This window comes from Agelaius tricolor, unplaced genomic scaffold (assembly GCF_023055355.1).
Source record: "Agelaius tricolor isolate 1412-34295 unplaced genomic scaffold, bAgeTri1.0.p SCAF_2, whole genome shotgun sequence".
Classification (NCBI taxonomy): Eukaryota; Metazoa; Chordata; class Aves; order Passeriformes; family Icteridae; genus Agelaius; species Agelaius tricolor.
The window spans coordinates 72,819,744-72,843,926 of record NW_027269262.1 but is presented as its reverse complement, the minus strand read 5'-3'; the positions used below and the strand labels follow the sequence as shown (position 1 = coordinate 72,843,926).

The following is a 24,183-nucleotide window of genomic DNA, read 5'->3' as shown; positions in this document are numbered from 1 at the left end:
CCCCTAATGAGTTAAAGCTTCTACCTTAACCTTATTTTTCCCCCAGCTAAGATTATAGTGCTCTTTTTTTTTTTCCCTTAGGGAAATGGTCGTCATTTCATCAGAGAATTTCCCTGTTTTGTTCTAAGTACAGAGTGGAGGGAAAAAAATTTCTTTAGTTGCTTTTGAAGTTGTAGACTTGCATTTGAAGTGTATCATTGCATGTATTCATTTTTTTTAATGGAAAGCAAAATCCACATCAAAAAGCAAGTAATGTGAAGATTGCCTTTTGTAATTTCTCTGAGATTATTAGAAATACCAGGCAGCACGTGGAGAAACACATGATCTCTCCTGTATAAAAATCCAGCAAAATTTAAGCTGCTTGCTTTTCATGTTAAGAGGACTTAAGAATATTATAATTCATACTATGTTACTTGACATTTGTTCCCCAAAGCTTCTTTTTGTGAACAGATTTTCTGATATGATCAGTGGCATTTTTCACTTTTTCTGAAAGAAAGCATTTTTCACTTTTTCTGCAAGAGACTGTCTATCAAACTAATTTGGCTTAGGTCAAAAGCTGTGTTAGCATCCTCTTTAACCTGTACTTTTAATACATTTACAAGAATATTTGCATGACTTCTCTTGGCTTTCTTACACTTGAGCCTTGTGCTTAAACCGTCATTCTGGAATGTAACGGGAATACTACTGGTATATTTAAAATTCTAGATTCAGCTAATTAAGATTTTCATGTGTCTGCAAATCTCATTTTGAAAGGCTTATATCACATTCTGGAATTATGAGCCATGTTTCTGCTTCTGAATTCCTTATGTTGAATGAACTATATAGAAGCTCAAGAGGAGCAGGTGCCCTCAGTTCATTTATCTTTTCTGAGGTCATGTTTTACTGTTATAGAAGTCTGCAAAAATATTTTGCTTTATGAATCAGTTTCAATTAGCGGTATTAGGAAGGATGTGAGTCTGACATCTTGGAACCATCTGAGGTGGTTTCATGAGTAGGCATATAAGCTCATGCAATTAGGTAGTTTCTCATACTTGTTTTGGTAATCTGCAAGGATCTGTCTCTGAAGGAATGTTTCAGCAGAAATGGAGCTAGAAGAAATATGTTCAGTTGAAATAAATATTTAAATTACAGGTTTCTCTTTTAAACCACAGTTAGTGAAGGTATTCCTTTAATGTTGTCAAGCTTGTTTTGTGTCAACTTCTGTAGTACAGGATTGAGTTGATGGAAAAACAGTAACAGAAATTACAGAACCTTTACCAAGTTCTCCCCACGTTTATTTTCTTTTTGTTTGGTTGACTTCATTGCTTTCTTTTCCTCTAACAGGAAGACCACGAAAGTTGTGGTTCCAGTTCCACAAACCGCAGTACCACAGAAAGCTTGAAATCCGCAGTAAAATCACGACGAGTTCAGCAGTCTGCTTCTCCTGACCCTGATTTACCTCCAGGTAATCCATCATTTCAGGAACTGGTTATGTATTTTTGTGTAACTCAAATACAGAAGTTTATTCAGATGATCACTGTGTTTAAGTTAGATTATTATGGTTTTGTCTACCTAAAAATCACAAAGGTTGGTGAAATACTTATATGTTAGAAAATAGAACCAAATCACAAAAAAAAAAGTAGTTTAATGCTGATAACCTTTTTTTCCATTTTATCAAATTCTTAAATTGACATAACTCATTTATAGTTCAAGGTAGCATCATAGAATCATAGAATGACTTGGATTGGAAGGGATCTTAAAAATCATCTAGTTCCAATCCCCGGGTATGGGGAGGGACACCTTTCACTCAACCAGGTTGCTCAAAGCCCCATCCAGTATGGCCTTGAACACAACTTCTCTAGGACACCTGTTCCAGTGCCTCAAAATAAAGATTTTTTTTCTATTATATAATCTAAACCTGCCCTCTCTCAGTTTAAAACAATTATCCCATGTCCAGTCTGTACATGCCCTTGTGAAAAGTCTCTCTTCAGCTTTCTCTCTTCAGACTCCCTTTAGGTAGTGGAAGGCTGCTGTAAGGTTTTTCTGGAGACTTCTCTTTCTCAGGCTGAAAACCCCAAACTCTCTCATGTTTTACTAATGTTTTTTATTGAGTCCTGTATCTACTGGTGGAGATAGTTACCAGTTTTTTTTTCCTGGATATGGAATTTCAATGTGAATGGGGAGTTTGGATGCTGAACTTGGAGAAATTTTATAATACAAAAATGCCTACGGAACTATGTATCTGACTACTGTTGCTTCTGAGTTTGGATATGAGGTGATTCATGCAGAAAAGTAAAATTGGAGAGTACTGGAATGAATTGCAGTTTGCTATCTTGGTCATGTAATTTTAGATAGGTAAAAAATATGATAGTTTTGTGTGAGGTTTCCTTACTGTCTTTTGTTAACAGAAGCTTTATACTTGACTTGAATCAAAAGACAACACTGACATTTAGTGCGTGTAATATGATGTGCTACACAGTATCATCTTGCTTGGAAATGGTTACTTGAGGAACCAGGGCTGGAGGGTCTTTAGAGCTTAGTGATGCAACAAACTCCAGGGGCTTGGAACTGGGGGAAACCATTTCCTACCATGGACAGCGCTCCAGCTGTGGCAGCTCTCTGGAATTTGGATCTTTGGGTCGCATCTGCAAACAACAAAAGTCAAAGGCTACTCAAAAATTGTATAAATATATTTCCTTCAACGACATTTGCAGGATTTTTGTAAGTTACCTCCTTGTGGTGAAATTGTATCAATACAGTTGTATTAATTGTTGTAAAATATGAAGTTGTAAATACAGGTGGCTTTGGTTTTGGTTTTGAGTGGAGAAATAGCACTGTTTAGTATAGATTTACCTATCTGGTAAATTGTCCTAAGATTTAATTTGCGCATCCTGAATTTTAGTAAGATGTGGAGTCATCTGCTTAGTGTTTTGCTTTGTTTTTTTTGTACGTTCCTGGAGGATATTTTTTAAAAAAGATTTATTTGTCCTTTTGTTTTAGTGTCCTTGGAGATTAATCTCCAGAGGCAAAATTTAGCTAAAACTGTAGCTTTGGCAACAACAGATTCCTGCTGAACTTAAATTGTTTAGATGTGTCGACTCTGATGGTATTGATTCTGTGACTACAGAGATACTAAATTTTTGGAGCATTGGATTTGAAATTGCATTTGTAGCACTTAATGTTCAGTGCAGCCTCCTGGGTTCTGGACAATTTGAAAACAGCACACTTGTGGACTTTGTGTTGCACCTCAGGAAAGAATTTAGCCCTACAGATTTTTTGGTGGTTTTATTCACTTGCTGTAGAACACCTATATTTCAGTGGCAAAGATGCCCATAGTGTTATTCTTAGAAATCACAGAAGTCTAAGTAACCTTTACCTGCTTTTTCCCACTTCTATTTAAAAGAAAACCTTTTGAAAAAAATCCCCATACACGAAAAAACAACAAACCCTTTATTACACATGAGCTTGCTGATGTTTTTATTATTTTGTTTTGAATTGTAGGAATTACAATTTCTTAAAAGACTGTTCCTCACGTGTGAAAATCTGCTTCTAGTATATTTGAAGCTAAACTTAATCAGGAAGCTGGTTTTTGTATGATACTTCTGACAATGTAGTGTACCACTAGCTGGAAGTATCTCCATAGGCAGTTTTGCAGTTTTTAGCAAATCCATGACCCCTGGTTTTTTTTGGAAGATAGGACTGCACTTCCTCTCTTAATGCATTCAGCCAAAAAGACATACAGATGAAAATGGTGTTGCTCTTTTCCTGAAAGACTCTTGATAGCAAAATACTGAAGAAATTTTTGACCTGTGGAGAGGCAGCTGCACTTTTTCAATGAAATTAGTAGCTTGCTTTAAAATCATATTTAAATAACTGGCTATAATTTTATAGTTGCTAGTTAAATAGTCTGCAAAAATATTTCTATGCTGAAATTAGGAAAAGGAGCTAAATGCCTTGTGCTGCTTTCTATTTATGTGAAGGTTGGTTTACATCACTCTAGTGATGAATATGGGTCTCTTATGCCCCTTAATTACTGAAATAATAAATCTGGTTTTCTGAGTTCATATAAACTAAAAATGTCAGCGTTTGAAGGAGTCAGTGAGAAAATCCTTAAAAACAGGTTATTCCACATATTTTTCAGTAGTTTTAGATTGATATGATGAAAAAGCCAATTCAGATTATGTTAGAAATCTGACTGTACTAAGCTCCAAAAACATTGAATTTGACTCTATTTCTGGATTTTTCTTCTTTCTGGTCATTGAGGGCTTTGAATCCTGAAAAACCAAAAAATGTCCTATGTCAGCTGGGCAAATTTTTAGTTGTGGAACTCAAGAAAATCACTTATGTAATGGTAAAACTTTCCACATACCCTAAAGTGGAAAGTTATATATGGGTGTGAAAAAGATGAATACCTAGGAAAAGCAGAGTAGAATGGAAGTAGCAACTTAAGTATTTTCCTAGTTAACTGACAGTACTTTGATGTTTATTTTAATTTTTAATTTTAATTAAAATTGTTGACATAAGGGAGTTTTATTTAATGCAAGTTTCAGAAAACTGCTCTTGAAGCCTGTGGGTTTATGCCTCTATCATTAGCTAGCTGTTTCCAGCATAGTCACCAAACTAGAACTTGATAGTGTCTGTTAAATGTATTTTTAGATGTGTGTAATGTGATAAATTTGAAAACAGAGGAATTCTAAGGCTTGTTTTTTTCTAGCACTAGTGAGTTGGGTCCACAGCTAGGTTCAGTATACATGAAAGACAGGAATATGGGTAGTATTTAATTTCTTTATGATATTTTTAAACATATGAATGTTTGCCACATACTCTGAATTCCCAGGTGAGATGGTTTTTCCAATAACATTACATCTAAAAATATGTAAATTGATTTGTTCCCAGCAGGCTTCAGTGCAGGTGCTTACTATTTGGTTGTTGACAGAAATTGGTTTTGATACACCTCAGAGGGGTCTTACTGAACAAGATGTGGATATATTAGGTTTTAGAATGAGAAAGTGCCAGGTATGTTAATGCTTAGTTAACTTATAAAAAAACTGTGGGAGCACCTAGGCATGATATATGCACACTTGAAATGTAACCTAGCAGCTGGTGTTCACTTTTCCAAACCTATTTCTAAATATTTCTCAAGTAAAAAAGTAATTGTTAAAATTCTTTGTCTATAGTAATCCATAGTGTTATGTTTTCTTAATTAGTTTTAAAGTTAATTAGTTTTGTATCCTCTATTGTATTCATAGTTTTTAACAACTTTTTTTATGGTATCTTGCATTTCTAGGATGCTGATTGACTTAACAACTACACAGAATATTAAAGAGTTTTAAGTCGTGTTAATTTTTGGGTAAAAATGATACATAGTTTGTTTAAATTTTGATTTTTTAAAGAGTGCAAGTTAAGAATAATAAATACATTGAAATAATGATTTTTTTTTTTTTACTAAATAAATGAGTTTATCATGTCTTCCTTATCATTGCCAAGAATTTGTTTTAATTTATAGGTTATGTTCAGAGTTTGATTAGGCGTGTTGTAAATAATGTCAACATTGTGATCAACAATCTCATCTTAAAGTATGTGGAGGATGATATTGTTCTCTCAGTCAATATCACTTCTGCAGAATGCTATACAGTGGATGAGTTTTGGGATCGAGCATTTATGGACATCTCTGGTGAGTTGTTATTTTTTGGTTTTATGTACCACTGTGGAGGCACTCTTAAATTCCTACAGAAATTATTGAATCTCATAAAAATGGCTTTTTTTAAATCAGAAGTAGGACAAATTATGTCTGTTTTGATTTCCAGTCAGTTTTTTCTCTTGTTCTTACCTTAATTCTGATGAGCCAACTGTAATATTATAGACTGATTGATACTACATCAATGTAGTGTATGATACATATATGATCATAGATGATCATACAAGATGTCTTGTCCTCTGCTCATGCTTGCCATGGTATTTTAATTAGTGCTTGCTGCTGGCAGTGAGTGCTTAGGCAAGTTTTGTGACTGAGCAGTAGCAAATTAAGGCACTCCATTGCACTTATTTGTGATGATCTTCTAACCCTGAGCAGGCTGGCAAGAGAGGCAGTCAGATGTGCTCACAGTAGTGAGCACAGCATACCAGTTGCAAGGCATGATTCATTTCACTTCACATTTTCAGGGGAAGAAACCCCCCAACTTCTGACTCTTTATCTTGGTCTTCAGTGTTTGAATGTTTCAGTCCTTGAATTACCAGCACTCACTTTTAAGTCTAGGTGCTCTTACTGATATTGGCTAGAGGTGGAACTGGGGCACAGTAACTGTGCTAAGATCACACAGAGGATTTCAGGTAGAGTGTTTAATTCAATTAATGTTTTCCTGAGCATATTTTTTTTGGTCTTGCTAAAATGATTACAAACTAATGTGACAAAATCACAAAATATATTTTGTGTTAAGATCACTATAAAAGCTCTTGTTTGTTTTGGAAGGTTCAAAAGAAAACTTTGGGGGATAATATGCAAAACTATTTCTGTGAGAATAATGGAAATGATAGTAATTCATGAAACAGTACTCTTCTTTTATAAAAACAGCCAAGTTATAGCAGACAGGGAGAAAGTTTTTATTGGGTGTAACTAATTTGTCCTCACTTCCTGTGCATTCAGCATAAAAAGCCTGACACAGTAAATGATCCTCTTCAGTCACATAAGCAAGTACTTTGCTTCTCTTCAGTCACACAAGCAAGTACTTTGATTTAAATAATGACTAAAAAGCTGTCTTGTATTGCTTTCTTCTAGTTAAGAACCTGTATTACTTCTCGTATGTAATATATTTTTTTAACCTGTACACTTCTTTTAAAAGCCACTGATCTGGTACTGAGGAAGATGATCAACTTTTCTGACTGCACAGTATGTCTTGATAAGAGAAATGCTAGTGGTAAAATTGAATTTTACCAGGAACCTCTGCTGTACAAGTGTTCCTTCAGGACTCGTCTGCATTTTACTTATGATAACCTCAACTCCAAAATGCCATCAATTATTAAAGTAGGTATCCAAAATAATTATTTCTGTTACTCACTTAGGAAATTTTGAGGCTTTTCAAAATATCCTTTAAAATTTTAAGTAAAATGAAAAGCTTATACTGTTGTGTTTTGCTAAAGGAATTTTTAAATTGTGTTTTGTTCATATGATGCAATTAGTTTATGTACAGAAACAGCATCTAAGTAAAGAAGTTATGCTCTCTAATATTTTCATTTTTTCCTGGAGTTTTAAAAAACCTCCATAATTGTAAAGGGGGAAAGAAAGTCTGCAGATAATCTGTTAAAAAACCCCCGGTGGTATACTTTAGGGTGTCTGCAATAAGATGGAAAGGATTTTTTTTTCCTTAAGTTGTTGTTTCAAATGTAGCTCTAGCTCTTATGAATAACATGAAGCATCAGTGGATTTACACTCTGTGGTGTACCATGTGACATGGATTACCAAACCACACTCAGCTCCTAGTGAGCAGAGGCACAACATTATTATTATTATTATTAGTATTAGTATTAATAGTATTAGTATTACTATCTGTGGGTCATCAGGATGCAGTTTTTTAGCAACTGCCTAAAATATTTAGCCAATGATTGGAAATAGCTGTTTTTTCATAGGGCTAAGGCAAAAAGAACTGCTATTAATAAATATAACAACTTCATTAATGGAATTAAATTTTATCTGAGGATGCTAAAATCCTTTTAAAAGCCTCTGTTGCAAATGGTATTGCTGTAGCTTCAGCACCCTGAAGGGTTGGTTGCTGAAGGACAGTGGGTTTTCCAACTCAGGACAAAAGCCAGCAGTGATCCATCTTTCTCTCCAAATCTGGGAGGTTCTTGCTAATGTGAACTTTAATACTATGTGTTATTAACTTACTAAAGCATGTCTGATTTTAAGTCTTGAGAGGAGGTTTCCAGGACATGTGCCCTTTTGGTTTCTTTGTAGGGGCTAGAACATTTTAATAATCTTCATAATTTTGATTACTATGTCCATTGCTAAGTTTTGGCTAAACTAATCTTAGGGAGTTTTAATGGAGTTAAAACTTTTCTTAAAACTTCTCAAAGGAGTTGAGTGCTTGGATATGTTTTTGTATGTGTTTGAACTGGGAACACTCAGCTCCTACTTTTAGTTTTAGAATGAAAATAATGTACGTGAGTGGAGGTGACAAAACAGACATAAATTATTAGAGTTGTAAGCTTTTTGTTGCTGTTCTTGTAAAATTCATCATGGAATGAGGCAACCATGAGGCAGATGAGCTGATGTGGACTGGGGATGTGAATCCTGCCTCCACCTCTTTGTAGCAGCACTGAGATTTGTCTGACCTCTCAATAATCTAAATCCACTCATTATGTTGACACTGTGTTGGAAGCGAGCTCCACACAAAGATTACAGTTTTCCTACAGTTTTAGGGAGATGAGTCAATCTTCTGAGGGGCAGCTGAGTTCCACTGACAGAGGAATTATATTCATTGCCTACAGTGCTGCTTAGTGTTCCTGTCCTCCACCAGGACATATGCTCTTTGTGTGCCTTTAAAGAGGCTTCTGGCAAAGCAATCTTTTTTTTTTTCCTTCCACATCTTAAGAGATCTATTCCTTATCCATCCTGTTGTTCTTCTGCACGGGAAAGGTTTGCTGTTAATAATTTTAAATCAACTGGCCTTGGAAAATTGTCATGCAAAGATTAATTTTTAATTTCCAAAATGTATCTTAGGAGTTTACATGCTTTTTTATTTCAGAGAATTAAAAAAAAAATAGTATAATTCTGACACCTGACATATTTCATCTTGTCTGTGTAAACAGCTGATATAATGTTATTACTCATTCTCTATGACATGGGCTAAGACTTCATTAATTTGCACATATGAAAGTATTAGCATGTATTTATACAAATACTGATTTTACCACTATATTATTTACCCATGGATGTGCTATACTGTTTACAAAGTAACTTTACATGGTTTTTGAATTGGATTGCATTTAGGCCAACACTGATATGTAATTACTTTTAATTTCCATTATTTTCACCTGCAACATGTAGAAACTGGACCTGGAGCTGAAAATATATCTAATGTTGGACAGTAGTTTTGGTACAATAATTTTATTTTATAGAGCTCTTACGTAATGAAAGGTACCTTTCTTATCTTGTTTGACTTTGATGTTATCAAATGATCACATACTCAAAATATTTTAAGGTATTTAGCTGTTTAACAGCTAAAATTTTTAAAGAAAGATAAGTTTTCATTCCAAAAAATTTAGTCTGTCCAAAGCTTTCTTTCATTTAGTGAAAGGTGCCTTAACTGCACGTTTGAAACAGAATATTCAGAGGAGCCAGTTTTCTGCACTGCAGTTGGAATTAATTCTTCCCCCCATTACTTGGCCACTTGGAACAATGTTTGGTGTGGGAAAGAATGGAAATGAAGGATCTTGTATTTTAAAACCAGTATATCTAGAGTTTATCTAAATATACTATCTAGATATCTAGGTTATCTAGAGCATGCAGAGATTTGAAAGAAACCCTATAATGAAAATAAAATTAGAGCATTGTAAGAGCATTTATTAATCTTACATCACCTAGATTTAAGAAAATTCTTCAGCAATAACTTTAAAAAACAAATACATAAATGTTTCTGTATGTGTAAAACGTGTTTTACTTTTTCAGCTGAAGAGCTCTTGTGTGACAACTCAAGTGAATGTTTTTGGTAGGCTTTGTTTGCAGCCCTTTGCCTTCTGTTGTATTGCAAATCTCATTTTTGGAAATAAAATGCCCATACCAAATGCATACAGAGTTGTTTGGTTTAAAACTGGGCTTTACTGATGTCAGAGCTTTGTTATTATTTGTTTTTGTTCTCTTTTCATGTTACAGATTCACACATTAGTTGAAAGTTTGAAACTTTCAATCTCTGATCAGCAACTTCCTATGTTTATACGTATAATGCAGCTTGGGATTGCTCTGTATTACGGAGAAATAGGCAACTTCAAAGATGGGGAAAGTGAAGATTTGATTTGCCACACTAAAGATATGTTGGGAAATATCACAGGTGAGTATAGTTTTTAATTTGTAAGAAGAAATGTTAAAAACATTCATTTCTTTGCTTTTTGCAAATGTAAATATCCAAGTCTAGTTCTTGCCAAGTATCTTGATAGTCTTGCAGTTTGCTAGAGGCATTGTACTGGGTAAAGATGCAGTGCTTTCACATGCTTAATGTTATGTGCTATAATTCTGATGGTCTTAATTAAACTCAGGTTAAATATGATCTAAGAAGACCATTCTGGGAGTTGTGACACTGTAGGGTACTTTGGATTTGTCTGTCAATATATCATGCATTAAGGCACCTTTCCATAAGCAAGTTTGAAACTGGCAGCAGCCACGTTTGAGCTAAATAAGAGAAAAGCCAAAGTGTGCTTCTTAATTTCTTTGGAAATGGTCATTGAGAATAGATGTATCAGAACTTGTCCTAAGCAAGGAAGTATTACTTTGCACTGTTTCCCATAGTTCTGTCCTTTTACCTTTTCTGGTCTCAACTTTTTATTTTCATATAACCTGTATTCCTCCTTCTGTGTGATCTTTTGTGGTAACTTAGTGCCACAGGATCTCTTCAGGAGCATTGCACTGATGAGGGGTGAATGTTCTTCATCTTTGTGTGATTGCTTCCCATCTGCTGCTTCTCAGGCACATGGGGTGACTCTTGGGGTGATTCTGTGCAGGGCCTGGAGTTGGACTCAGTGGTCTTTGTGGGTCCCTTCCAACCCAGCTTATTCTGCAATTATCTGAGTTTATTTAGAGATTTGTATTTTAATTAAATCTCTTTAAGACAAAAGTTTTGGTTATCTTTCCAAGGTTGCATTTGAGTCTGGGGAAATAGGAAGAGAATTTACTTCACCTAGGAAATTCTTGGAATTTCATTTGAAGGTGACTAGCTCTCTTAAGCTAGGCTTAAATTTATAATATTACAGCAGTTTAAAGCTGTGCATAAACTAATAAATTAATTATGTTCTGTTGAAGAAATATACCATTTTAATTTGCATTAGGAGACTGTAATTTTTTTAAAAATTCTGTGTTGCTGTCTTTGCTGTCTTCTCTGGTTTCAGAGAAATAGATGCATGATGGGTAAATGACAGCAGTGGAAATTTTTTTTCCAAATATGGCCTTCCCTGTTGTTTGGCACCGATGACTGTTTCACTCTTATTTCAGATGTAGAATCCTCTGTCATGTTATTGCTGTGTGGAAATGAGAAAACAAATAAGATATCTGTAAATAGTTCTCTCTTACTGTCTCTGAAGATGGGTTTTCTGCACTAGGAACTCTACATTGCAAACACGAGTGCATTACACAAGACATGATTAGAAGTAATTAATATTCTGCAAATATTGGCTTAATATTCTGCTGAGGCTTTAAAATCATCAGTGTGTATTTTAATAACTTTTTGTATCTAACCAATGATTTGTACTATTTACAGGAGAAAGTGTCAGGAAGTTTTCTCTGAAGCCCTGCATTGCCCTTGCTTTCAGACACAGGGTTGTCTCTGTATCATGAATATCTTTCTTTTGTTAGAATGAAGTTTTCCCCAAATTTGGCTAAGTGTTTATGCCATGGAGAATGACAATGTATTTAGAGTTGCTTGAATTTTGTGGCTGCATTCCTGGAGTCAGTAAGGCAACTAGGGCTATTTGAATACAGGAAAGACACAGAAAGAAGAGAGAAATCATATGACTCAATATGAGAACAGCTGGGATGGGTAAGCAGTGACTTTCAGATGAAAAAAATATAAGGATTGGAGACAGAGTAACTGGGATGAGAAAACTGGAAGGAAGCTTTAACTGTGGAAGAGGACAGAAGTCAGCAGAGCTATGCAGGATTTACTCAGCTTCTTTTGGTTAAGGCGTGAAAATGTGGTGATACAAATATAATTTAAGCAACGATTAATGTTAAAAGGCATCTTCCTACAAGTACACAGTTGCTTTTGCATCTGGAATTAAATTTGAAGTTCTTACATCCAAATACGTGTAAAATCTTCAGCAGTCCATCTTGTCATCTCTATATTAATGAATGCCTTCAGGAAGGTTGAATTGCAATTGCTGTTGGTCAGTCCCATTTGCATTCTTTTGAACAACTGTCAGTTTGACTTCCTAGCTTTTCATAAGACAGCCATCTCAAAAAGAAATAATCTAATGTAACTCTACACTGTTATACACAAGATGTTTCAGAAGGGTCAGGGATAAGACTAAGATTGCAAAAGAAATCTGTAATTGCCTACACAGCTTTTGTTCAACTATGCTGTGCTCTAACATTATCTTTGTACTTGATTATATGATCATATGTATTTGACAGAACTATCTCCTTCAGAACACAAGACAGATGGCAAATTTTGGATGGCCAAGGCAGAGATGTAGAGGCAGTTTTTGAAGCCCATTTATATCTTTACTGCAAAATATTTTGCCACACACAAGCTAAAATGGTCATACCATTTATGCTTATTTCCAGTGTCTTATTTGTGAGTTTGTAGTAGCTTCTTTGGTTTATAGCAGACAAATTGTGAATAAGAAAGTGAATTTTAATCTATACATTATTTAGTGATGCAAGAATGAACATCTACATCTCTCTGTCCTTGAAGCATGTACTAAGCTTCACTCATACAGTTTCATGGCTGATTCAATGAGATGAAAATTCATGCTATTGCCAGCAGGGATGCATTCCTTCCTTCTTCCTCTAGTGCCAGCACTTGTATTCATGTGGCCACAGGCTAGGCTGGATCACCCATACCTGGCAGAAAACGTAGACAGACAGAGAAATAAATAAATAAATACCAAGAGAGTAATTTTCTACTAGGTTAATTCCAGATTTATATTGGGAGATACCAGTTCCAGACTCTTATTACAGATAAATATCTCAAACCCTTTAAGAGAAAGTAAATTTCTGAAGGTCAAACTTGATTTGAGCATGCAAGCAGTGAGATGCACTCACACTGCACTCTTGTAATATATATTAAATGTATTTCTTAACTGGAATCACTGCCCTGCATTATGGAGCAAGACTTCCAGTGTGAACTATGAATGGCTAGAAAAAAATGGCTTTAGAAGCCTGACGCAGGGTAACATTTTGTCCTTTAACAAACTCATGTAAGAAAAACAGTGGTTTTGTCATTATGTTTCACTATCCAATATGTTTGCAGGCAATGAAGTGGTTAGTGTAGTTAGTTCAAACTAAAGAGACTTTGTGTTTTCCACGTACATGCTCTCCTTCATATATTCCTTGTTATAAATGAATTTACAGTGTGTTTATGCTTGTAGTGTTTAGAGGATGTTGTGTGTTGTTTATCAGGCTGATGTGCATATTTTCTTAAGTTTGGTGATTGTATAGGGCCTGTAGTAGTTTTAATTTAGTGATAGAAACTAGATATAGCTTCCTCTTTCAGTTTTCTGTCTCACAGTATATAGATAGAGGAGATAGGGTTAAATGGTGCTAATTTTAATGTTTTCCAAAATATTAAAGGCTATGATAATCCAGACTATTACTTGGCATATTTTTCTGTTACCTCTGTGTACTTCAAAAAGGGGTATGCTAAATGGTGGCTGAAATTTATGGCCAGGTAGACCAAATGTTATGCATGACCCAGGTTCTACAGCTCCACCTTCTTTTCAGTTTTTGCCAGGCCTTCCACCATTTCTTTTGTGCTTGCCAACAGCAGTCTGTACTAAACTACTTGAGTCATGATCAGTATCAGGTTTTTTCTTTCTACAGCTGACAGTTCTTCCTCTTGGCTTTTTCCAAAATTTTACGTGCACCTCTTCTGTATTTGCTGTGTTTCAAGATTTGTTTCTGGATTTAAATCTGCTCCTTGAGACTTGTGTGAAGGGAGTAGAAAGGGAGCTTGCACTGCCTTTGTGGGAGGACATACCCTTGCCTCTTAAGCAAGTGCAGAGAATTCTCAGGAGTGTTTTTTATTCCTCTTTCCTCAGTTATGCAAGTATAAAGAGAGTAGAAGGCTAAAGACTAGTTAGACTAAGCAATAAAAGGTCTGAAACTTGTAAAAATGGGATCTCTGAGATTCAAAATACATTAATAGAATTGCAATATGGCTATTTCTGTTCTCAGTTAAATGATTCATTGAACATAATGGTTGTCTTCAGGAACAGTACTGCATCCAGTACTACCTATAGTAATTCTGAAGTATTTAATAGCCCTCATGAGTCCTACAAGAGTGGTGATGAAACCAGATAAAAGCTATTTGTGCTCTTTGTACATGCAGTACATTACCTACCTGTTTAGCTCATGAGTCTTAGACTTGAATCTTTGGGGAAGTTCTTACTTTGTTCTGCATGCGATCTCTACTGATTTTCACAGGTGACCAACATTTTGACTTTTGACTCACAGATGGGTACCAGCTTCTTTGAGCATAGATTACTTGTAGTTAGTTATGTAGTAGCATAGATTAACTCGAAGTACTTTTGAATTTAATTTTAAAATTGGAAACTATAAGATCATAATATCAATATTTAGTCAGATTTAAGTTTACGGCTTTAGGAAGTCTTTAATGAAAGCAGTCTTGAAGACTTGTGGTATAGATGGCAAATTCTGGTCTCACTGCAGATGTATGATACTAAAACTATGGCAAAGACACTTAATATTTTTTGGAGAAAAATGTTAATGAATCAAAGATGTGCTTGAAAACTCATATTCAGTAATTTAAAATTTGTACTTTGGACTTCCTATGATTGTAAGCCAAGTATCAGTGAATGCTGTGTGGAATACAGTCTAAGATAAATTTCACATACCATAAATTTGAATTTAATAAATAAATTTTTAAGTATGGTTTATCTGAAATTCAGCTTGGTTTTTGTTTTAAAAGGCACAGAAGATGAAGCAAGCTCAGTAATGCAATATCCTACACAGTACATTAGTCAAGATCCTTATTTCCATCAGGATGATGACCAGCAACAAGGATGGGTTTCTTGGGCTTGGTCTTTTGTTCCTGCTATCGTGAGTTATGATGATGAAGAGAATGATTCTGGTGGAATTGGTGATGGAACAGCAGAACAGCAGAAGTCTCAGTCCCTCAAGGATCCTATTATTTCAGTTGGGTTTTACTGTACAAAGGCAACAGTGACTTTTAAGGTAAATATTTCTCTGTGTCATAAAGGATTCATTTGACTTATTGAGGAAGTGCATAAAGATTTCCTTAGCATTCAAATACCGTTTGATTCAAGACAAATATTGTTGATATTATGAGGGGAATATTAAGTTAATGTATAACAAGAAATGTGAAAGCTGAAAATTCCTGTTCATCATACTGGACTGATAATGGCAATGTGAGTAGTTTTTGTTATTTGAGCTAGAATTTGAGTGTGAACTTCATAATGTTCAAAAGAAACCACTTAATTTACTTAGATTGATATTTTTGATAGAAAGAAGATGGGAAGAAAAGCCTGAAAGCTTTCTGTGAACGTTCATTGCAGTATTCTATCTATCTAATATTTATACAAATACATATTTCTTTATAAAAGCTCCTCTAATTTAGAGCTAGGATTGGAGGAATTTTTTGAAACTACTCTTTTTTTTTTTTTGGACTATTGTATGTGAGAATACCAATTTAACTTGATAATGTTGAATTCCTTTTCCATAGGTGGAAATTTTATTGAAGGAAAAAAAGATAAATAGTACATATAGGCTGAGCTACAAACAGTATATGTAGAGAAAGATTTAATATAAGCTCTAAGCGCAGCTGGAAATTGTTGCTGGCCTTCTAATATTTTGTAAGCTTGCAGAAGGGAATATGGAGAGTCTGACTAAGATATTGAGATGTACTTACAGAAATTAGAAATTCAGGTATTGAATTAAGAGAATACTTGTAATGTTTCAAATATTAAAATATTCAAATTCAAAAATTCAAATATTCAATATTTGCAAGCGATTCTGTGTGCATAACTACACCAAGTGGCTCTTGGCTTTACAATTAAGCATGTATTAAATCAAGGTCAGAACTTTGCCACAGAGTTATTTAGGGTGATTTTTGTGACTTTGAGCCTTTCAGATTAACTGCAAGACTTTTGTAACTCCCATGCAAAAATGATGTGCCTGATTATACCCAATACCATCAGGAGCTCTCTGTCCCTTTTTTGCCTGTTTGGCTTGACATCTGTGCACAAGAATGTTTTATGGGGCTTTATGCCTAATTTAGCTATTTTTGTTTGGTGGTGTAGAAGGGCATTTAGCTGCTCAGCAACTGCCTGAAAGGGTGAGACAAGTGCCTTTGGAAGCTGCAGATATTCTGTGGGGATGTTGATGTTTTAAGCCTTCAGCCACAAGAAAAATTTGAAGATATCAACAGCATTCACGTGTTCATTTGTGTTCTTTTGTGTCAGTCTGCTTCAGCTCTCATTAAGAGAGGCTAAAAATAAATATTATAATTTTGTTCCCTCCATTAATTATATTCCTGGAACACCACTTAAAACATGAATTATATTCCTGGGAATATAATTAATTGTATTCCTGGGACACCACTTGAAACATGAACAAGCCACTAAAGTTCAAATTTCTCATTTATCATGGCTCAGCATCTTCTTTTACACTATGTCATACAGTAGTAATTTTTTGCTCTTGTTCTTCATTCAAGAAAACTCATTAAAAATAATATAAACTTATTTTTTGAACATGTGTTTTGCTAGAGACGGTCTTCCTAATGCTTCATTTGCAAATTCACGCATTTTATATTAGGAAGTGATTAAAAACTACTCAAAATGTAACATTTTGCATTTTAGAAATTTTAAATGTGATGTATGATGCTAATATGGTGACAGGAGGAAAACAGAATTCATTGTTCTGCTTGCATGCAAAGAGTGTATGGAATTAATTTGTGGTTCATATTTTGGTTAAAAAATAAGGTCAAGTTTCTGCATTAACATTTTGAATAGTTGATATCATTCCAGCTAAAAATCATGCCAAATTAAATGTACCGTTTTCTAATAATGGTGAAAACTATTCTTGTAATTTCTGAGTTCTTTTAATCAATTAATTGCTTTTCCTCTGCAATAATTGCACACAGGTGAAGGGTGATCAGTGACTTTTTTCATCCAATTTTCTTGGACATTCAGATTACACAATTTTAAATTGAAACAGCATCCATGTGTATCCAGTCTTGAAAACAAAGAGAGTGTGTAGATATTCGTTTATAAAAATTAGAATTTGAAGTATTTAAACTGTTCACCAGAAACTAACTTGAGTTTTTTTGTGCCAAATGTAATATATTCAATATAGAGTGCATCTTTTTACTTGTTTTTCTTAGCTCAACATTATGTGCTTTTTAACCTGTGCATGTTTTCCCGTTTTGAATTTTTATATCAAAATCATGCAAGAAATATAAATGCATGTTGCTCTTGATTGCCATGACATGAAACAAAGATGTGTATGGTTATAATCAAAATGTGTCTGCAATACTATAATGATGTTTAATTATTTTCTGGGGAAAATAAATCAAGTATTAATGGATTTTTACAGGAGTTTATAAGCTTATTTGATATTTATAGCACAACTGTGTATCTGTTTCATCTTTTCACACAGTTTCTCTTTAGATAAGCAAACTGAAAATACTATAGTGGATTTTAAGCATTCTGTTATGGCATATTTCAAACCGAAGTTGAACATGAGACATTCTGGATATGGATAATGTGCTACAGCTGTTTAATTGCACCTGTTTCCTGACAGTTAATGTATTTTTGCCCATAGTTTACTTTGTCTTTATCAGTTCTGTGTATTAATGACCATACTGTCATTGAATACTAATATTGAATTTTATAAGGTCTTTATCCTGTTCTTCTGTAGCTCACTGAAATGCAAGCTGAAAGTAGTTATTACAGCCCTCAGAAAGTAAAATCCAAAGAAGTCATATGCTGGGAACAAGAAGGAACAACAGTTGAGGTAATTTTACATTGACAGGGCTTTTTTGGTACATTTAAAGTAATGTACCAAATAGTTGCTGGTAAAATATTTTTAAATTATTTAATTGCTGATCTTTTATGTTCTGTCATATTGTATGCATTTGTTGTAATAATCATGTAGATATTAACTCTCTAAACTTCTGTGTTGTAGTGGTTGAGCACTATAGTAATAACTTCCTTTCTAGTGCCCTGTATGTTGCTATTTATTAAAACTCTAAATATATAAACTAAGTATATTTTGCTTCATTTTTGTCCATCTTCTCTACTTCTTGTGGAATAGAAGGCTTAAAAATTTATCAGTTTATTCTTTTTCCTCACTAGGTCCTTATGAAAGGTGAACTTTTTTTTGATTGCCAAATAGGTTTTGTTGGTTGCCAAGCTATGTGCCTTAAAGGAATTATGGGAATTAAAGATTTTGAAGAAAATATGAATAGGAGTGATGAAGTGAGTATGTTGAAATATCAGTTGATTTCCTCAGTAAGCAATTTTGTTATCCTTTATTAAAATATCTGTTTGCAAAAATTGAAAAGACTGCTGTTACCAGCTGTGATTTTTGGATGTTACTGTGTTACAGAACTCAGTGTCTATTCCTTAGAGTTAAAAAGACAAATATCTCAGATTGAGAAGAGGCAGAACATAAGACTTTTTAAAAATCTTTTTGGACAGTAACCCATTGTTGCCTTTGTGATTTTGTATAACAAATTAAAATATAATTGAAAGTCTTTGAAAGTACTTAAATCAACCAAAGATTGGAAGGGAAAAAATGGGAACACTGTATGGTGAAGATAATAGAAATGTGGCACAAATACTGAATGAGTGTCTTACCTCACTTTTCAGGAAGATTGAGAGCAGTATGAAGTGAAGGAGTTAGACAGTATTAATTCTTGTATTTTAAATAGATGCAAATCTTCAATTGTTTAAGAAAAAATCAGGTATCATTATGAACTACTTTAAAATTATTTAGTGAAGTGTTGCATGAAATTCTAAATTCAATAATGATGATTTTTAGGTTATGTGTAGATAGGGTAATGCCCTAAAGTATTGGAGAACAGGGACTATTATCTATGTTTAAATAAAAACAAATAATATAGACAAGAAGAGACCTGTTAACTTGATGTTAGTGCTCTGTGAACTCTTGTAAAGTATTCTAGAAAGGAAAATAAGGAATATGGAAGAAAATAAGTGCCTGTATTTGTCAAATATCTCCTAATCTGGGAAATTGTATACTGTATTATGGTAGATGTGATGGGGCAGCTTCTTACCTTTTCCCTGTGAGAGCATTGTGGCTTGGCACCCATCTCAGGTGTTTGTGTGTGCAGAGCAGAAAACAAGAAAATATCATGACATGGCTGCTGAGTATGACATTGTTGGGATTTTAGGGATGCAGTGGGACACACTATGTGGCTGGTGTGCTGTTATGGATACACACAGGCTTTTCCAGAAGGAGAGGCTGGGGAGGCAAGGATGAGCCAACTGTAAAAATGCTATACTGGCCTTGTTAAGGACAAGGGAGATGTGGTTGGGGATGTGAGGGTGGACAGCCACCTTGTCTGTGGCAACTGAGATTGTCAGGTATAAAATCTTGAGAGAATTGATTTTTTTAGACTGAGGTGAGTGGGTGAGCAAGAGAATTTCACAGAATCATAAAATTGTGTCTTTTGAAATGAACCCAGAAAAAAACATCAAGTCCAACTCTTCAGTGAATAGCCCATACAGGGATTGAACCCACAGCTGTGGCATTATGAGCCCCATGTTCTGACCAATGGAGATAATTTCCTTTAAGTTGGTTAATAAGGAACATTTGGGGTTTTATTCTTACTCATTTTTCTGCCACTCTCTAGTCCAGGAATTTAGGAAAGTATCTGCTTTATGACAGTAGTGATGATACTATTTGCCTGTTGTCTGTGTATTGCTGTGGTTGTGGGATTGGTCCTTTCATAAAGGTTCTGGCTCTGCCTGTGATTGAGAATAGATAGTTGGAAAAAAAAAAATAAACCTCCTAAAAAACTTTTTTGGATTAACAACTCTTGTTAGGAAAGGTATTGATTTCAGAATGGTAGAAGTCTGGGAGGAGGCATGTTAAATCTAGATGAATAAAGAATGATAATGTAGCAATGAGGTCATACATGGAAATAACTGATTGCCTTGAAGATGGTAAGTATAGCATCTGAAAGGATTGGGCAGCCAGAAATAGAGTGTGCAGTGACAAGTTTGTATACAGAAGAGGATTGGGGCAAGATTTGGAGTGATGATGGTCTGAGGTTATTTGCTGTTAAAATGCAGCTATTATGTTTTATATCATGAGTTGTATCATATTCATTGGTTCAGGCAATTTTTCTTCATTTGAAAATGAGGAAGGAGTGCACAGGAACTTGTGTTATATGAATTAAATTAATTTCATTGTTTCATCTTCATTCATAATGAAACATGCTCTTGAGGGTTACTACTCTGTGTCTTATTTGTGTTACAACAGAATTGAACTACTCTGTTAACTTGACTGAATTTTTTTTTCTTTTCCTGCTTCACTTTCTACTGCCTCTTGAAGGAGGCATGCTTCTTTAATTGTGGAGAAAATCTGAGCGTGAAAGGAATGACATACCTTACCAATTCACTATTTGATTACAGAAGTCCAGAAAATAATAGTATTCGTGCAGAATTTATATTGGATGCAGCTCATCATAAGGTCAGAGAATTACATCTTTCTTATAAAAAAATTTCCAATGCTCTCTAATGAATTTCTTCTAATTATTTAGATCTGTGTACTATTAGAGGACTGAATTCTCTTTACTTTTACATATTTAAATGAATCTTACTTAGCAGCTGGCCAAAAAAAAAAAAAGTAAATCTGTTTGTGTCAAAAAAAAGACACCCACAAAAACCAAGCCAAAAAATGAGCCAAACTGAAAAAACATGTCCAAAAGAAACCTCAAACTCCCCTCCTGCCCCAAAAACTGAATTAATGTCATAGTTTCCAAAAGCAGTAACCACAGAACATATTAAGAGGAAAAGAGACATATGGGAGAATACTAGCAAAAGTCAAGCTTTACCAGCACATGTTTTAAACCCAGACAGTAAGTAGTCTAGGGTCTTCAAACTAAGAAGTGCTGTCAGATTTGGACAGTATTAATTTTATTGCTTGCGTTCTATATTGGTCTACTCAGAGAAAATTTTGCGAATTCTCCCTTTTGTGGAGACAAATTTTCAGTCACCTCTAGTCTCTATTGTTGTAAATTGTGCAGTAAAGCTTTATTCCTTGGTTGTCTGCCATTATTAAAGACCAGTTGTAATGACCAAGGTGGTCCTTTCCAGTTGTGTTCATAGGTGGAGGTCTGTGCTGTTTGTTGTACAGGTAAGCCATTTACAATTTTGGAATGTATCTAATTTTCTTTAAATTTAAATTTAATTATTTCACCTTTTTATTGCTATTGATAAAGTGTAATACCGAATAATCATGTGAAAAAATGAGTTTAGTAAAATCACAAGTACTTATAGTCAATCTTTCCCCATAGTGTGTTTTAAGCTTTATTCTATCCTTGGTCTGTCTTCAATGCTTGCACAATTTGCCCATTTTTTGGCAAGATTGGAAGCAAATTTGCTGTGTGATGTATTATATTATGTATGAATCCCAATGCTGGCATAAAGTCTTGATAAGTTTCCTGCTGTTGAAAGATAAAACCACAATATTCCTTGAATAGCAAAGCCAAATTGAACAAGCTGAAGTTTTTAGCATATTTAATTAGGTTGATGTGTTGCATGCAAGAGGTCAAATGAAGAATAGTTACTTCATTAAAGGTACTGATTGACTCGATGTAATTGATGAATTGGTCAGCATGTCCACAGGAATTATGGATGTGCATTTGTGTGGCCTCAAATGGAAGTTACATTACCTATCAGAAAGGTCAATTCTTGTGATAACCTCTGTCCTTTGCTTTGATAAGCCTTTCCCTGTGTTGATGCACAAATCCAAACATGAATATATCTCTCTAGTACCAGTCTATCAGTTGGTAATCTCAAGTTTCTTTCCTTATACAACATTTTCTTTGTTTGCTTTGCTTTGTTGGTAGGAGACATACACAGAGATAGCTGGAATGCAGAGGTTTGGGGCTTTCTACATGGATTACTTGTATACAATGGAAAGCATCGGTGGCAAAGGTACCTTTTTTCCTTTGTTTACCCTGATAAATAATAGAAACAAAGACTTTTCATGCCCAGATGGTCCTTGACCAACTGTCCTCTAACTTACCTTAGATTTACCATCAGGATCATCATTAAAATGCTTTCATCTTCATTGATGTCCTTCAGAGGTTAGTTGTTTTGGTTAGCTGTTGATTGTTGGTATTCTTCTTCTTTAATTTTTCTTTTCTTGCATAAGTAATCAAAATGGTATTTTTTATAGTTGCTAAACTGAAAGTAAGTATTTTGTAGCAGTGGTGGAATTAATAAAATATGATGTCTTTTTAAAAAAAGTGATTATTATTAACTTTTCACATTAAAAATATCTTGAAAAACCCTGGTTGAAGTATGAGATTGATCGTATACTTAGCACAGAAGATGAAAAGGGCTATTGTTTTTCTTCTATGAAGAAAAATGCAAGGATGGAAGAAAGTATGAAGAATTATCTTTAAATATATGTATCTAAACAACTTGGTGAACAAATACTACTCTAAACTTTGTACATATTCTAAAAAAACTATTCTAAATAGTTTTTTGTGATTCCAGTAAATTCTTTTCTAAATTGGAGAAGTGGATTTAATGAAGTAAGTGTGTCTACTTTTGTGAGTATCACAAAAGCTGGGACAAAGGAGTTAATCTATCAGCAAGTAATATGTTTATATTTTTTCACAGATATTCTTATCACTGATTGTGATATAATTTCCCCATCACTCCTCAGAACACTGTCATTTACAGCTGCTGTTCTGCAGTTTTATTGTCAAATTAATCTTACTTTCTTCCCCATCTGTGTATTTATTATTGTGAATACTATTTCTCTGGATATTTGTTGGGAACTTCTTGCTATTTTGTGACTGAACATTTATCTGTCCTGGCTACATAGTCCAACTCATCTGGGGTTTTTTTTGTGTTTCTATTTCTGTGTAAGAGAATTCACAACTCCTAGTGTTTGGCTTTGTTTTCTGGATGTGGTGGACATTAAGTCTAAAAGGAGTAGGAAAGAAACTTCCAGTTTCCTTAGGGATGGCTCATGAAACATTTACAAAAATAAGTAAATGATGCTATTGCCCTCAGCAGTAGAGCTATACACAGGAAATTTAACAGTTCTTTCCTGACTCCGAGGCTTTCCTCTGTACCATGAGAGTGGTGTGAAGCTCTGAAAATTTACAATTAAGTCAAAAATATACTGCAGACTTCTTCTGGTTTTAATAACAATATAAGTGTTTAATTGCACACTGAACTCCTATGTAGAGAAGTTGAAAACCTTGGGTAAGCCTTATCTCCTTTTGAATCTTAGTGTAGAAATTTAAATATGCACAGACTAAGTGCATTATGAAGAAAAATTGATTTTGTGGAGTATTTTTTCTTGTTTCTCTGAATGCATAAGGAATGTTATGATCATATCTCTTCCCGACTTTTAACTAATGCTTTTCAGAAATTACTGAACTCAGAAATGCTTTTTTACTTTCCTCGGTGTCAGACTATTGTATTTTCTGACTATGTTTTTCCCTGTTTTTCCATCCTATGAGGATGATTTCTTATAGCCTTGGCTTCTATTTTCTCCATCAGTCACTAGGAAAACACCTCACAAAATGTAGCTTGGCTTTCTATCAAGTCTTACTGTGTGCTTTTATTTCCTTTAATTTCAGGAACCCGGCTGTGTAAAATAATAGAATAATTAATTTTTAAATTGTTTAAATGGTTGTTGTTTTTCTAGAGTCAAGAACTTAAAATCTTAAATTTTACAATGGTTTTTTCCCTCAGAAAAGCAGATGTGATGCTTTCTGCTAGTTATTTTCTAGCTAATTTTTCCACATTGTGAGTTAAATGCAGAGTTGTTAAATAGAATGTAAACAAATAGGTGCAAAATATTTAGTTAAGATGAAGGTATAAATGCATTAAGATTCTGAAAACAGTCTAAATCTGCTGCATTTTTAATGTGTTTTTTATATGAAAGTTTGCATTTTACTATTTCTTATTTCGGTATAACTGTTTTTAGTTACCATTACTGCACCCCACATACCATAAAAAAAAAACGAACCAAACTTAAGTTATAGGAGGCACTTACTGTGATTGTAAGATTTTTATCTGTCAAGG

At 34.3% G+C, this 24,183-nt stretch overlaps 1 protein-coding gene across 19 annotated transcripts in view; it reads left to right on the top strand.

Moving 5' to 3' along the window:
• VPS13B (vacuolar protein sorting 13 homolog B) overlaps positions 1 to 24,183 on the top strand; it is a 434,621-nt gene that overhangs the window by 43,172 nt on the left and 367,266 nt on the right. For 14 of the 19 annotated variants that reach the window (XR_011678368.1, XM_071421508.1, XM_071421509.1 and 11 more), the window contains exons 4-12: positions 1,324 to 1,444; positions 5,486 to 5,653; positions 6,819 to 7,000; positions 9,848 to 10,022; positions 14,832 to 15,097; positions 17,801 to 17,896; positions 18,238 to 18,360; positions 20,462 to 20,599; positions 21,981 to 22,068. Coding sequence is in view for 18 of the 19 variants with exons in the window: in XM_071421508.1 (XP_071277609.1) it covers positions 1,324 to 1,444; positions 5,486 to 5,653; positions 6,819 to 7,000; positions 9,848 to 10,022; positions 14,832 to 15,097; positions 17,801 to 17,896; positions 18,238 to 18,360; positions 20,462 to 20,599; positions 21,981 to 22,068 (1,357 nt within the window). In the remaining variant the exon portion in view is untranslated. Of the gene's footprint in view, positions 1 to 1,323; positions 1,445 to 5,485; positions 5,654 to 6,818; positions 7,001 to 9,847; positions 10,023 to 14,831; positions 15,098 to 17,777; positions 17,897 to 18,237; positions 18,361 to 20,461; positions 20,600 to 21,225; positions 21,266 to 21,980; positions 22,069 to 22,164; positions 22,221 to 24,183 lie in introns of those variants that run through there. The other 5 variants (XM_071421523.1, XM_071421524.1, XM_071421525.1 and 2 more) reach the window with 5 other exon arrangements.